The sequence below is a fragment of the Cheilinus undulatus genome, linkage group 23 (genome assembly GCF_018320785.1).
Source record: "Cheilinus undulatus linkage group 23, ASM1832078v1, whole genome shotgun sequence".
Classification (NCBI taxonomy): domain Eukaryota; kingdom Metazoa; phylum Chordata; class Actinopteri; order Labriformes; family Labridae; genus Cheilinus; species Cheilinus undulatus.
The window spans coordinates 30,781,496-30,794,699 of NC_054887.1; the positions used below are offsets into that span (position 1 = coordinate 30,781,496).

The 13,204-nt window shown below is 41.2% G+C and overlaps 1 protein-coding gene across 1 annotated transcript; it reads left to right on the forward strand.

The window, feature by feature from the left end:
• The first annotated feature begins 4,147 nt into the window (after nt 1-4,147).
• On the forward strand, nt 4,148-11,433 carry LOC121505518 (shaker-related potassium channel tsha2-like). Its single transcript, XM_041780912.1, has 2 exons — nt 4,148-4,691; nt 10,044-11,433. Exons 1-2 carry the CDS (start codon nt 4,239-4,241, stop codon nt 11,031-11,033), a joined length of 1,443 nt encoding a protein of 480 aa, XP_041636846.1. The 5' UTR covers nt 4,148-4,238; the 3' UTR covers nt 11,034-11,433.
• The last annotated feature ends 1,771 nt before the right edge of the window (nt 11,434-13,204 follow it).

Consider the following 13,204-nt stretch of genomic DNA (forward strand, 5'->3'; position numbering starts at 1 on the left):
TTTTTTTGGAAAGCTGAGTTCAGTTTGACTCTCCACACCCAGACCTGATTACTGCCAGACCTGTTGAATCCAGAATCCCTTAAAAAGAACCTGTCTGACAGAGTGAAGTAGGCTACAGATCTCCAACACATCATGGCGCCATCTAAAAAAAAGTCAATGACATCTATCAGTCTAGAAAGGGTTACAAAGGCATTTATAAGGCGTCAGGACTCTGGGAACCATCATGAGAGCCATTATCCACAAATGGAGAAAACTTGGAACAGTTGTGAACCTTCCCAAGGTTGGCCAGCCTACCTAGCCTACCTAGCTTCAATAGGAAATGTTTGAGAAAAGGCAGAGGCTTTGAAAAAAACTCGTAGTGTGATTGGATGAACATTCTGTCTGTCACATGCGTTAATCAGAGCAACAAAACACGTGATGTAGCAGCTATCGAGCTGCACATGCGCAGCTACTGAGGAATAACGCGAAATATGGTGACATGTAAGTACACCACTTTTGTCGTTTTTGAAAAGAAAACAACTCACTGCTCTTCTTTGTTCTTTTAACGAAGAAATGTTGTCAAGTTCTGATAAAACTATGCTTCAGCAGCATCAACGCTAAGCTCTTCCGCCATAATTGCACCGGCCTCTTGCTGCTGCTTGTTTACGTCATGACTCCGCCACACATGAGAGTACCGCCCCTCGTCGCTGATTGGTCCTGTCACTTTCTAATCGGGCCCAAATGGTTCAGATGGGAGCTTAACAAGATGGATTTGCGTAACGTGCCTGTGTCAGAATATCACGCCCGTAACTTGGGGCAACAAAAAGACGCTGGCAGCAGAGGGACGAGCATTGTTGTCTCCTCCGTCTGTAACTTCTGCGACTCTTTGCCATCTCAGCAACAAATTCCATCCGCCTTCATATCATCAGCCCTCGAATGTCGTTCAGTCTGCGCTGAGTTTGTATATTTTGAAAGAGGGACAAAAGTACAAAGTATGGAAAACAGTTGAACACCGTGTCCATGGCTTCCATGCTCCTTTCTCACATGCCGAGTATCACTGGGGTAGATGCTGGCTACCCATTTCCTACGTTCAGACACAAAATGAGAGCAAACTGATGTTAGCTGACAAACTTTACAGGTGTGTTGGTCTTCAATTTTTTTTTGTCAAAATGTTTGTTAACAGAATCAACACAACAGCACCACTTCATCTCATAACCAAGAAATACAATCCAGTCAAGCACAAGCTTCATGATGAATTTGAATACATTTTGTTTTAAAATTTGCTAGGGGTCAGTTGAAATGGACCAGAAGCTGCATTTGAACCCGTGACCATATACTAAACACCCCTAAGATCTTCCATGACAATCATGCCATTCACTGCTGTTTACTGACACACAACAAGAGATGAAACAGCAGATTTCAAGGGCTGTCGGATGGGGCTATAACCATGCTGAAAACGTGTCTGACCTCTGCTTGAGGTCTAAATGGCAACACTTTTTAGTTATTTGAGTGGTCGAAAATGTTCAGCAATTATGAGCAATTCTTCATTTAAGAGGTAGCCATGTATTCATACATTGGACCAGTTGAGAACCACTTCCTTAGATCAGTAGTTCTCAACCTTGGGGTTGGGACCCCATTGGGGAAGCAAGACACTGAGAGGAGGTCAGAAGATACCTTAAAAAAAACTAAGAATATTTTTTAAATTACACTGTTGCCATTTTAAGCCAGTTTTATCAAATGTTAACCCTCTTTCATCACTTTTTAACACCAGTTTTAGCACATTTTTGCCGCTTAAAACCCCATTTTTGTCCATTTTAAACCCTTTCCATCACTTTTTGCTGCCTGTTTTTGCCACTTCTAAACCAATTTTTGCAACTTTTTGCCTATTTTTGCCCCTGTTGACTCATTATTGCCTCTATCAACCCCTTTTTTACACCCCTTTTTGCCCATTCTAACTACAGTTAACCCATTTTTGCAAGTTTATGTCCTTTTTTTTCTGCAATTTAAAACCATATCCGCCACTTTGTAATCCCCTTTTACCACTTTTTGTGCCCATTTTTGCCACTTTTAACCCATTTATGTTCTTTAATAATCCAATTTCACCACCTTTTTACCATTTGTTTCCATTATCAATCAATTTTAGCAGCTTTTAACCCATTGAAATTTTTTTATCAAAAGATTTTTTTTCATCTAAAGAAGGCTAAATGAACAAATAAAGACATATGTTTGTTGATAAGAGTGGTTATTATTCAGGTCAAATATAAAATATGGTTTTTACAGCTTAACTTCACAATGGACCATGGTCTTACTGACCTCCATGGGCCCCCAGTTTGGCTGGGCCCCAGAAATCTCCCCCTTTATCCCCCCTTATGGACAGCTTTGTCTCCACATGACCTTCAGGTACAGCGGGGGTCCCCGGTCTCTTGCACCTTTATTTTGGGGGTCGTGGGCTGAAAAGGTCAAGAACCCCTGCCTTAGAGAGCTCATTGACCAACAAGCTACAATGCCCTTCCCTGCTACAGGTGCTTTTATTGTAAAATTCTGCAGGACCTGCATGTAGTTACAGATCTCTGATAGATTGAGGGCTACAAAATATCAGACCTGTTTGTGGTTTTCAAACAAACCGTGGATCTTTTTGAAATTTGGATCAAATCTCTTCCTGGATATGGATCATAAGGGCCCTTTCTGATGCAGCTGGACTGTTTTTGTTGGAATATTATCATCAGGAGAAGAAAATAGAGGCAGAAATGGTGGGTTAAATAACATAAGATCAACTTTGTTGGTCTGTCTGTTGCATGGATTGTTGATACTGTGGTGGCTGGACTTGGAAAATCATAACTTTAGCAGTGTGGTGCGGGGGGGTTGCCCCCCCTTATGAACAATTGTTGAAAAACGCGCATTAAAGTGCCCTCTTTGGAGGCAAAACGTGTGTGAAAGTGCCCTGGAGAACCAAAACGCACTCTACAGTGCCCTCTTGGGAGCCAAAACATGCTATAGTGCCCTCGAGAGCGACAACGCATGCTAAACTGCCCTCTTGGGAGCCAAATCACACGTTAAAGTGTCCTCTTGGGAGCCAAATCACACGTTAAAGTGTCCTCTTGGGAGCCAAATCACACGTTAAAGTGTCCTCTTGGGAGCGAAAACGTGTTAAAGTGCCCTCCTGGTTGGCACAAAACACATTAAACTGCCCTCTTGGGTGAAGAAAACACACTAGACTCCAGAAGACCATTAGGACCAAGAAATACTATGAAACATTACTGTTGCAATGACTTTTATGTTGGGCCCTTTTTTGATCTATATTGAGCCAGAACTATATCTCACAGAACCAGTTTGGATTATCTGGTGCTATTATGGTGTTAAATGCACTAGAATTCTAGAATTCTTTTCGCCCCTGCCCTTGAAAAGACTGTGCACGCCACTGCTTTGTAGCTGTGTTTGGCACAATACTTAAGCACAGCAGTTGTGTGAAATAGGCGTCATTATGAGGAGAAAACATGCTGATGGTTTGGGTGGATTGTCAGAGTGTAAGGAGGTTTTAATGCTGATGTTAACTTCTAGTCATTTGGAACTAAATTAGCATCTTTGTTAAGGAATTAATGAGTAAAGAAGATAACTACTGCCCACCTCTAGATGTAGCCCATATGTTGCCCAGCCCTATGTTAGTAAGGTTAAAATGCATCGTAGAAACAGCCAGTGTAATCTTTGGTTGAAGACAGAGCTCTAACTCTGAAAATCTTCCTTGTTTGAGTCAGTAACCACCGGTTTGTTGTTGCTTTTCATACTCCAGTGATAACCTTGAGCCTGCGCAGCTTTGGAGACAACAGGTTCGTTACGCACGGCTCTCTCTGCGCAGACAAAGTCTGGAAACCCAAACAATTCCTCCTGAAATCGACGATATTTGGTGCATGTGCGTTTAAAAATACCTGGATCACGTTCATGACGAGCATATGTGCGTGCATGTGTGTGTGTTTTTGTTTCCCCCTCAGTGAGAGAGCGTGCGCACACACGTCAGCTCGGGGAGGGCAAAGCCTGCTTAAGATGCAGTGAATGTGACAGCCGAGTCCAGACTACAGCAGGCAGAGCGTGGACGGGAAAAAGGTGAGAGTGGAGGTGGTGGGGGGGCACGAAAATGCCAGAGGAAGCAGCTCACCCGCAGACGTGACGAAGACGCACCGAGAAACAGAGCAGAGACGCACAGCTGGTTTCCCAAAAAGTGCGCGCTGGGGAGGCAGAGGGGGAGCAGAGAGGACTGAGGAAACATGACAGTGGTGCCCGCAGAGAACCTGGATGAGACTGTGGCACTGGCCGCGCTGTCAGCCCAGGATGTGTACGATCCGGAGCGCGTGGAGAACCAGGAGTGCTGCGAGCGCGTGGTCATCAACATCTCCGGGCTGCGCTTCGAGACGCAGCTCAAGACTCTGGCTCAGTTCCCCTGCACGCTGCTGGGGGACCCGAGGAAGAGGATGCGCTTCTTTGACCCGCTGAGGAACGAGTACTTCTTCGACAGGAACAGACCCAGCTTCGACGCCATCCTCTACTACTACCAGTCCGGGGGGAGGCTGCGCAGACCCGTCAACGTGCCCGTGGACATCTTCATGGAGGAGATCAAATTCTACGAGCTGGGGGAGGAGGTGATCGAGAATTTTAAGGAGGATGAGGGCTTCATTAAGGAGGAGGAGCGGCCGCTGCCCGAGAACGAGTTCCAGCGACAGGTAAAGAGACACCTTGACACCTTTACCACATCAGCAGCACGCGCATTCTGCTCAGTTTCACTGTTGTAGTTGCCTGTTTTCATCCACAGGGTGAGCATGCGTAAATTGGGACATTTTCTAAAAATCTGACTTTGTTTATAGTGGAATATTTCTGATATAGTTCCCAACGTAACGCACTTTTTAATGTTAACCAATGAGATGACCAACTGTAGGACACCTCTGTTGTCAAAAATGGTTGCTTTATTCAGGTATGAGCAACACAAAAATAATCAATGTAAATAATATGGTATTTAACAGCCAAATTAAAGCAGGTTTTTAAAAATTAAAGTAACAACTTGCTAAACACAGAGAAGAGCTCACTGGTCTGCATTAGTAAGTTAAACATTTTAGCATCAAATCGTAGCATAAAATAACTAGAAGAGAGGTGAGCACCTTACAGAAACTTTCTTTTTGAATTAATGAACATGTACGGACAATATTATGTTGGCTACATATCAGGATAACAAGAATAGTTAGCAATAGCATGTGAGAGAAGTAGTTGCTCCGTTGTCCAAAGCTAGCTAGCTAGAAAACGTACGGCTATGCTAGCTAGTTGTAGAGTAAGGAAGCTAGTTGTTAGCGAGCTTCCATTTAGAAAAACAGTACTTTAAACTTTAAGTTTATCCACCTTATAGAGTGGTGCAGTCGTGACGTAATTTTGTAGGCAAACCTGGAAGTTTGTGTAGCATGGATTCCCTGGTCGTCGAGCTGTCGAGGGATTTTTGAATCGGTTTTTGGATTATTGCTGAAAATAAGCTCTGTGTCCGATAAAAGTTTATAAAACTTTTGTTCATTAAGATAATCTTCATAAACTGATAATATAAGAATCGTATCAGGCTCTTTAATCTAACTGTCGAAGGTAAAAAGCTAACGTCATGCTATATTGAACTACAACACGGTCGACTGAATTTACGCCATTACATGCGGCTACAGCTGAACGGCAGGCTCAGTTGCTGCGTTTCGGATGATGACGTCTGTAGTCCTTGTTAGCTGTCTTTTAGCAACCGCTGTTATTAAGCCATGAAAAGATACACAATTCAAAGGTGGGGCACGTTTCAGATGTAGGCTATTTTATGTCGTAGGATAAAACGTTAAACTCTCTTGAGCTTGTGTTCACCACGGACCTTATTTCAGGCATTTCACCGAAAACGCATTCAAAATTCCCATTGACTTTCAGACGAGGGAACCGGAAGTGCTAAAATGTTAACTTACTTCGGCGTTTTAGGACTTATTCCTGCACCACTCTGTTCCTGGGGCCGCTACTGTAAATCTGAATATGGGCAAAACTTCAGGCACTAAAGCAGAAGTACATTAAATACATGTATTCTAATACAGCAGCTAATGATGGACGCTAACAAAGAACAACAGTTGTTTCAGTAGGAATTCACCTCGGATTTTAAATATTAATATATTTTTGTAATCATATGTTCACATTGTTTGTATTGTTAGCTGTAAATAAGCAAATAAGGTTGATACACATTATTCCTGGGGGGTCTACTGAAGCTGTGAATGTAGGAGGAACTTCCTGTACAGTAACAATAATAGCAAAAAAGCGATTCTTCAAGGGCTTACCAAAGTGATTTAGCGTCAACAGTGGTTGTTCTGAAATAAAAAAATATCTGCTGCTATACGTACGGCTTCATTTTTGTGAAATCAGTATGAGCTGAAAGTTTTAAATAATACTTTCTGCAATGCTCAGTACCTATTACTTCGTTTGTGGCATCAATAACGTGACAAAGTTAAATATTTGGATTGTTTGGTTTTATTAATATAATTCACACATTTTAAGAGGTATTAGCTAGTTTGTGAAATGAACATTTCAGCAACCCCACAAACTAGAAATTATCTGAAGGTGGTGTCCAAACTCCTGTAACAAATCGTGACCGTCTCCTTCTATGAAGCTCATAAAGTTAGCTTAATATGCTTGTCTAGGTTATCTGAGGTAATGTCGTCACTCTGTACTCTCTAGAAGAGGGCGGAGAAATAATAACGTTATCCCATTTGAGGTGAAGCAGTCGAAGTTTACAAATTTTAGTATCAAAATTGCTCTAATAATCACTTTCAGCATCTGGTTTCTATGAAAAGTCCCATTTAGATGGAATAGAGTGGAAGAAGAAGAATCATGGGGGATAGGAATAAGGTGGATAGTATTGTTTCTTTCAGAGAAACAATATTTGACCTGGTTTATTGATTAGATTTCTTCTATTAGCCCTTTAAACCTTTGTTTCTCTCCAAAATGACTAAGGACATTGATTCATTTTGACAGCCGTTAGTGAATCCTAAATCAAATGCTTCTATTGGTATAGGCCAGCGGTTCTCAAATGGTTTGGCAAGGCACTCTGGTGTGCCTTGAGTCAAGTCTTGGTGCGCCGTAGGAATTTGTACAACCATACGTAATTTCTACAACAATACAATAAAAAGACTAAAACAGAGCAGAACAGGCATAAATGACAACAGAATGGCACTGTGAAATCAGAGGTAGAATAGAGGAGGAGCTAGGGTGGAGGAGGGTTGTAAAAAGCAGCTTGCAGAGGGAGTAGCAAAGCGCATACAAGCTGTAGCTATGGCAGCATGAATACGGTTTGCCAACAGCATGCCGAGAGTGCATCAGCTTGCAGTCATCTGACAAGGACTTTCGTTAGATAAGCTGATCTCAATTTGATGGCAGTGACTGATTCCATGGCCTTACTGAGCTAACACTCAGGACTTTTTTGTAAAGATGTGGTTGTGGCGTGCCTTGAAATTTTGGCTTGATCTTAGATGTATCTTTGGCAAAGAAAAATTAAAAACCACCGGTGTAGGCTACTGTATTCCAGCGGATTAGTGCTGACATAAATTGTGCACTGCAACTGTTATCTCTTATGTGTCTATTTATTACTGGGGACCGTGCACATTAATGAACATTGACATGTAAATGTACCAGGTCGTAGCCATAGGCTTATTTCCATCTGTAGTGCCAAGAAGGTTAATATTATACATATAAAAGTGTACATCAAGCATGCACATACAAGAAAATAATATACACAACACACAGAGACCAAACAGACTTGCAACATATAAGGTAGCAATATAACTAGGAATAAAATGACCATTAAAGTGGGACCTTCTACTTCTTTTTAACAGCAACTTTTAAACAGATATTAAGCCATCACCATGGAAATTTGCTTTGATTTTTACTCAGTATTAAATTCATGTAACTTGTATTTTATTTTAAAATAATTTCCTTAAAGAACTCATTTTGCTTTGAACTCCTTTTCCTTGATTGAAATGTGCTGCAATTGCTGGTTTAACATTAGCTAGCTAGTGTATGCTACAATTAGCTAGTGTGCTAGCATGCTAACACTACAATGTTTGCTACATCACTGATATGGTGTTCACTGAGGTTTCAAAGTCGTTCCATACTCGATTCTTGGACAGTTTTGAGTGTACCAGTAGTAGTCTACACTGCATCTGAGTATACCTCTTAGTGTGAATGCACTTCACACACTTATGCAACCCAGAATATGTGGTATTTATTACAACTATGCTAGCTAGCTGTCCGCATAGTTCAAGCAAGCTAGCTTCTATTTAGAGAAATCAAACTTTAAGTCTATAATATTGCTTCTTTAAGTAAAAATATTTGACCTGGTTTGTGAAATAGATTTCTCTTGTGAACCCCAAAAACCTCAGTTTCCCTCCAAAATGGCTAAGGGATTTGTTCCGTTTTGACAGCAAGCAGGAGTCCCGTTTTAAAAGAGGTCATTGATAAAATGTGACCCTTCTAAAATGTAGTTTTATTCTAAATGGTCAACATATCGACTAATTGGCAAATGGTACTTTTTAATACATCATTACATTTGATTTTAGAATCTACTGGAAAGAACCTGTAAAAATTTCTATAAGAGTTTAGATAAATGCCAAAATGCCATGTCATTCTACTTTTCTCAGTGGGTCTGGATTAAAGTGTCACTTTGACTTTAGGAAATTTTGGGCAAAGTCTGAGTGATGTCAGCCATTTGGCTACTAAAGGGGTCATATTGAAAGGGATTTTTGATTTTATTTCAATTTCAATTCAGTGAGCATAACTGGAATTGTGTTAGCATTGCCAAAAACAGTGTATAAATATGATTTTTTTTTACACAGTTATCGTTATTATTCATTCACTTTTCAAACTCACTTCATATCAACCTAGAAACAGCCAAAAAGGTGGCGATGAGGTGGTATTAAGCCTTCTGAAAAACATCTACAATATGCAAGCATAGTAATATCAACCATGCCCCTCATAATGCATAAACCAGCATCCTTGTTGAATACCAAATGAATAACATTTTTTTTTTTAAGATAACTGTGCCCATAAAAGCGTCAACTTTTCTGACCAAAATCATTTTAGTACCAGACTGTAAACATGTTTATGTCCACTGTAAAAGCTGGCATTTTATGTGACTTCTTGTGCTTTTGAAAAGCCTCTAGTGGACAATTGAGAAACTGCAGTTTTTAATTCTTCTACATTGGCTTCATTTTTTAACCTTAGAGGTTGCCTCTTAGTCCTTGTATAGCTCAAGTAAACTAGCTTAAATTTTTAGGAGAAATAACGTTTAATCTGGGTTATGAAATTAATCTTTTTTTTGGACAGCTTTTCTTCTATACTTTTATTTTAGGCTTTTGGTAAAATGGGACTCAATCAAATTGTACATTTTTTAAAAAGGTAAAAGGAGTAAATATTGCATTTGAAGTAATTTAGATGCACCATGACATCTTATTTCAATTGATTCTGGATTGACCAATATTTATTTTATGCCAAATTTTACTAAATGTCTGGCCCACTTGCCTGCTAAAATTCCTTCTCACTAATGCAAAGCTTTGGTTTAAGTTTTTTTCATGTGTTTCTTTACAAATTAATTTCAAATCTTAAATGTCCCAATACTCACCCTGTTTATCCTACTGTTGCCTCATTGTACACATATATTTCTGATATGTTTGATATTTTCTTTTACAGGCCTTTTTTGCTTTATAATTTCACCTTGTGTATTTTTTGGTATCTACTAATTTTTGCATACTGCCATCTTTCCATATTTCAGGTCTTTGCTGTGTGCATTGATTTTTACTGATCTGGGTTAATGTAGGTTAACTTAGTTTCATTAAAGATAATGAAACTGAGAGTTTATAGCTACTGCTAATTTCCAACTCTTGTCCCTAATTGGGCCTTTGAGCAAACATAGGACATAAATTGTACAACATTCAGTAACATTAAACAGCACAGCGCTGTTTAAATTGAACAGCAGACACTTGAATTTCCTTCATTAATAAAGTATATTCTCATCTATTTGTTCTAAGGTCTGGCTCCTGTTTGAGTACCCAGAGAGTTCTGGACCTGCTCGGGGCATCGCCATCGTCTCCGTCCTCGTCATCCTCATCTCCATCGTCATCTTCTGCTTGGAGACTTTACCAGAGTTCAGAGAAGAAGCCAGACCGTTTGACGAGCATCTTCCACTGAACGGAACCACACGTGCAAAGAAGCCAAACCCGTTCACGGACCCGTTCTTCATCGTGGAGACTCTGTGCATCATCTGGTTCTCCTTCGAGCTTCTGGTCCGGTTCCTGGCGTGCCCCAGTAAGCCTGCCTTCTTCAAGAACATCATGAACACAATTGACATCGTTGCCATCATGCCCTACTTCATCACACTGGGGCTGGAGCTGGCGGAGCACCAGGGGAACGGACAGCAGGCCATGTCTCTGGCCATCCTCAGGGTCATCCGCTTGGTCCGGGTTTTCCGGATCTTTAAGCTCTCCAGACACTCAAAGGGTCTGCAGATTCTTGGGAAGACCCTGCAGGCCAGTATGAGGGAGCTGGGACTGCTCATCTTCTTCCTCTTCATTGGAGTCATCCTCTTCTCCAGTGCTGTCTACTTCGCCGAGACGGACGACCCGGAGTCTAGCTTTAGCAGCATCCCTGATGCATTCTGGTGGGCCGTGGTTTCAATGACAACAGTCGGGTACGGGGACATGTGCCCGGTCACCATTGGTGGGAAGATCGTGGGCTCTCTTTGCGCCATCGCTGGAGTGTTAACCATCGCTTTGCCTGTCCCCGTCATCGTCTCCAACTTTAACTACTTCTACCATCGCGAGACGGAGCACGAGGAGCAGTTCCAGTACACACACGTGACCTGTGGACAGCAGCAGCCATCGTTCGGGGAATTCAAGAAGAGCGACAGCAAACCGAGTCTGTCCAAGTCCGAGTACCTGGACAGCGAGGATGCGGACTCCATCAAGTACACCAACTGCAGCCCGCACAAAGCCTACACCGGGAAGCTCACTGACGTCTGAAGGAACCGCATCAGTGGCAAGCTGAGGTGGTCTCTCAGCGCCACATCTCTCGCTCTGCTTTGAGCTCCTTATTTCTGCCATCTTCAGGATTCATTTCAGACAAAGAGGATGGATGAGCCGAGTTTTTCCACCTCAAACTGTCTTCCATTATGCACCATGAGCAGGAGAAGCTTCAGAATGATCAGCCTGTAGCAGCTGTAGCACTTTATTGATATCATTAGTAGTGTTTCTCTTAGTAATTTATTGCCCTAATGATGCAGGTTTAAAGTTTACATTTGCTTTTCTGGGACACAACACAGGACCAATTCAATCCAAATTTACTCTCTGATGCAGGAGGCTGTCTTTGCTATGGTCCCACTCACGCTTGTTATTTCACCCTCATATATTTTCCACTCAGGCTCAGATGATGTGCAGCAGGCTGATGAACCCTAAATTTAACCCACTTTGATGCCACTTTCTACTTTAACCCTCAGGCTGCAGAACAAACCGCCTTTAAGACAAAAATCAGGGCACATTCTCCCCGTTTCTGACAGATTTAAACGCTCAGACTTCAACCTGCTTGTGAAAGCATTATGAAATCAGACACAGCTCTCTCCCAAACCAAGAGCGCCCCCGTGTGGATGCAATCAGGCCTCGCGTCCGACTTCATGTGATGCAGTTTCTATAGCAACCTTCCAGACTTTTCTGTATTGTCTGCCACAGGAGTGAAAAAAGAAGCCGGAGCTGTGGAGACGAGGCCAGAAAACCACCATGTTGTGGAAGCCTCCATGTTGTTTGATTCAGCAGCTCAGCCTGATGCATCGTTTTAGTCTTCAAAAAAGAAAAACGATTCATTTACAGGCAGCTGCTTCCCCTTAGATACATGCACCTTAGTCCTGCAGAGAATATTACCCTTCAAATGGTCCAAACTTGGCTTTAGGCAACATTTATTGGCTATTCCTTGCTTACATTTCTGAAAAATATCAATTTAAAGTTCCCAAAAGCAGACAAAGGGGAGATTTTTCCAGGTTGAAAACCACCAGCTCAAAAAAAGACAGGAATCCTGCAGATTGTGATGTTGAAATAGGAAATTTGGACCTTTTAGAGCTCCCCAAATACTAATATTATACCTGTTCTGATAAACAGGCATTATAATTTAAAGAAAAAACAAAACGTCTCAGTGAATTTTGGTTTTTGCTAAATTTTGTAATTGATTTCAATGAGAAAATTGCAAGAGATCGGATTGTTCTTTATCAAAAATGACCAGTAGAATCCTGGAGGTGATTTTAAAATGGACAAAATCCATAAATGAAACAAAACTTGGTCCTTCAGCAAGCATAATCAGTTCATACACAGCAGAAATTGATCGTTTACAAGCAGCTGATAGAACTCTTATAAATGCACCTTAGTCCTACAGAGAAAATGGCCCTCAGAAATGGTCCAAACTTTGCTTCCGAAAACAGTTATTTCAATTATCGGCTCACATTTATGAAAAACATCCATTAGAAGTTCCCAGAGAGCTGACTTGAGCTGAAAATTGCAGGTATTTCCAAAAGGAGAACCTCCAGCATTGATTCAGATAGAGAAAAGAAGGGAATCCTACAGAAATTTGTCATTTTAGAGCTCAGTCCATACTGATATATTAACAAACAGACATTAATATGCAAGAAACATCTCACTTAAAGCAGTTTTTGAATACTTTGCAATTGAATGCAATGAGGAAATAGTAAGACATTTGATTTATTTCATGTTTCTGAATCATTTCTTTCTCAAAAATGAAAAGTGGAGTCCTGGAAGTGATTTAAAAATGGACAACAGCTACAAATGAAACTAAAATTAGTACTTAAAAATGCACAACCAGTTCACAATTCACAGAAATCAATCATTTTTGAGCACTTGCTTGGATCTGTTTAGATTAATTTCTTGCAAGGTAAAGAGCAGGAGAGCTGGTCAAGGTCTTCATCACCATCTTCGTCATTAAAAGCACCTTACTCGTGGATTCCAGGGACGAGTCATCCGACCAAACCTTGAGGAACAAAAAGCGGATTTTAAACAAACTGGGGGAATAAAAAGACAGTGAAGGCTTCACCGTCCTGATTGTTGGATTATAATCTGATGGAGTTTAACTGCTGAATCATCAGCACAGACGGCGATGACGAACAGATTCATTACACCGCAGGCCTGGGCACAAA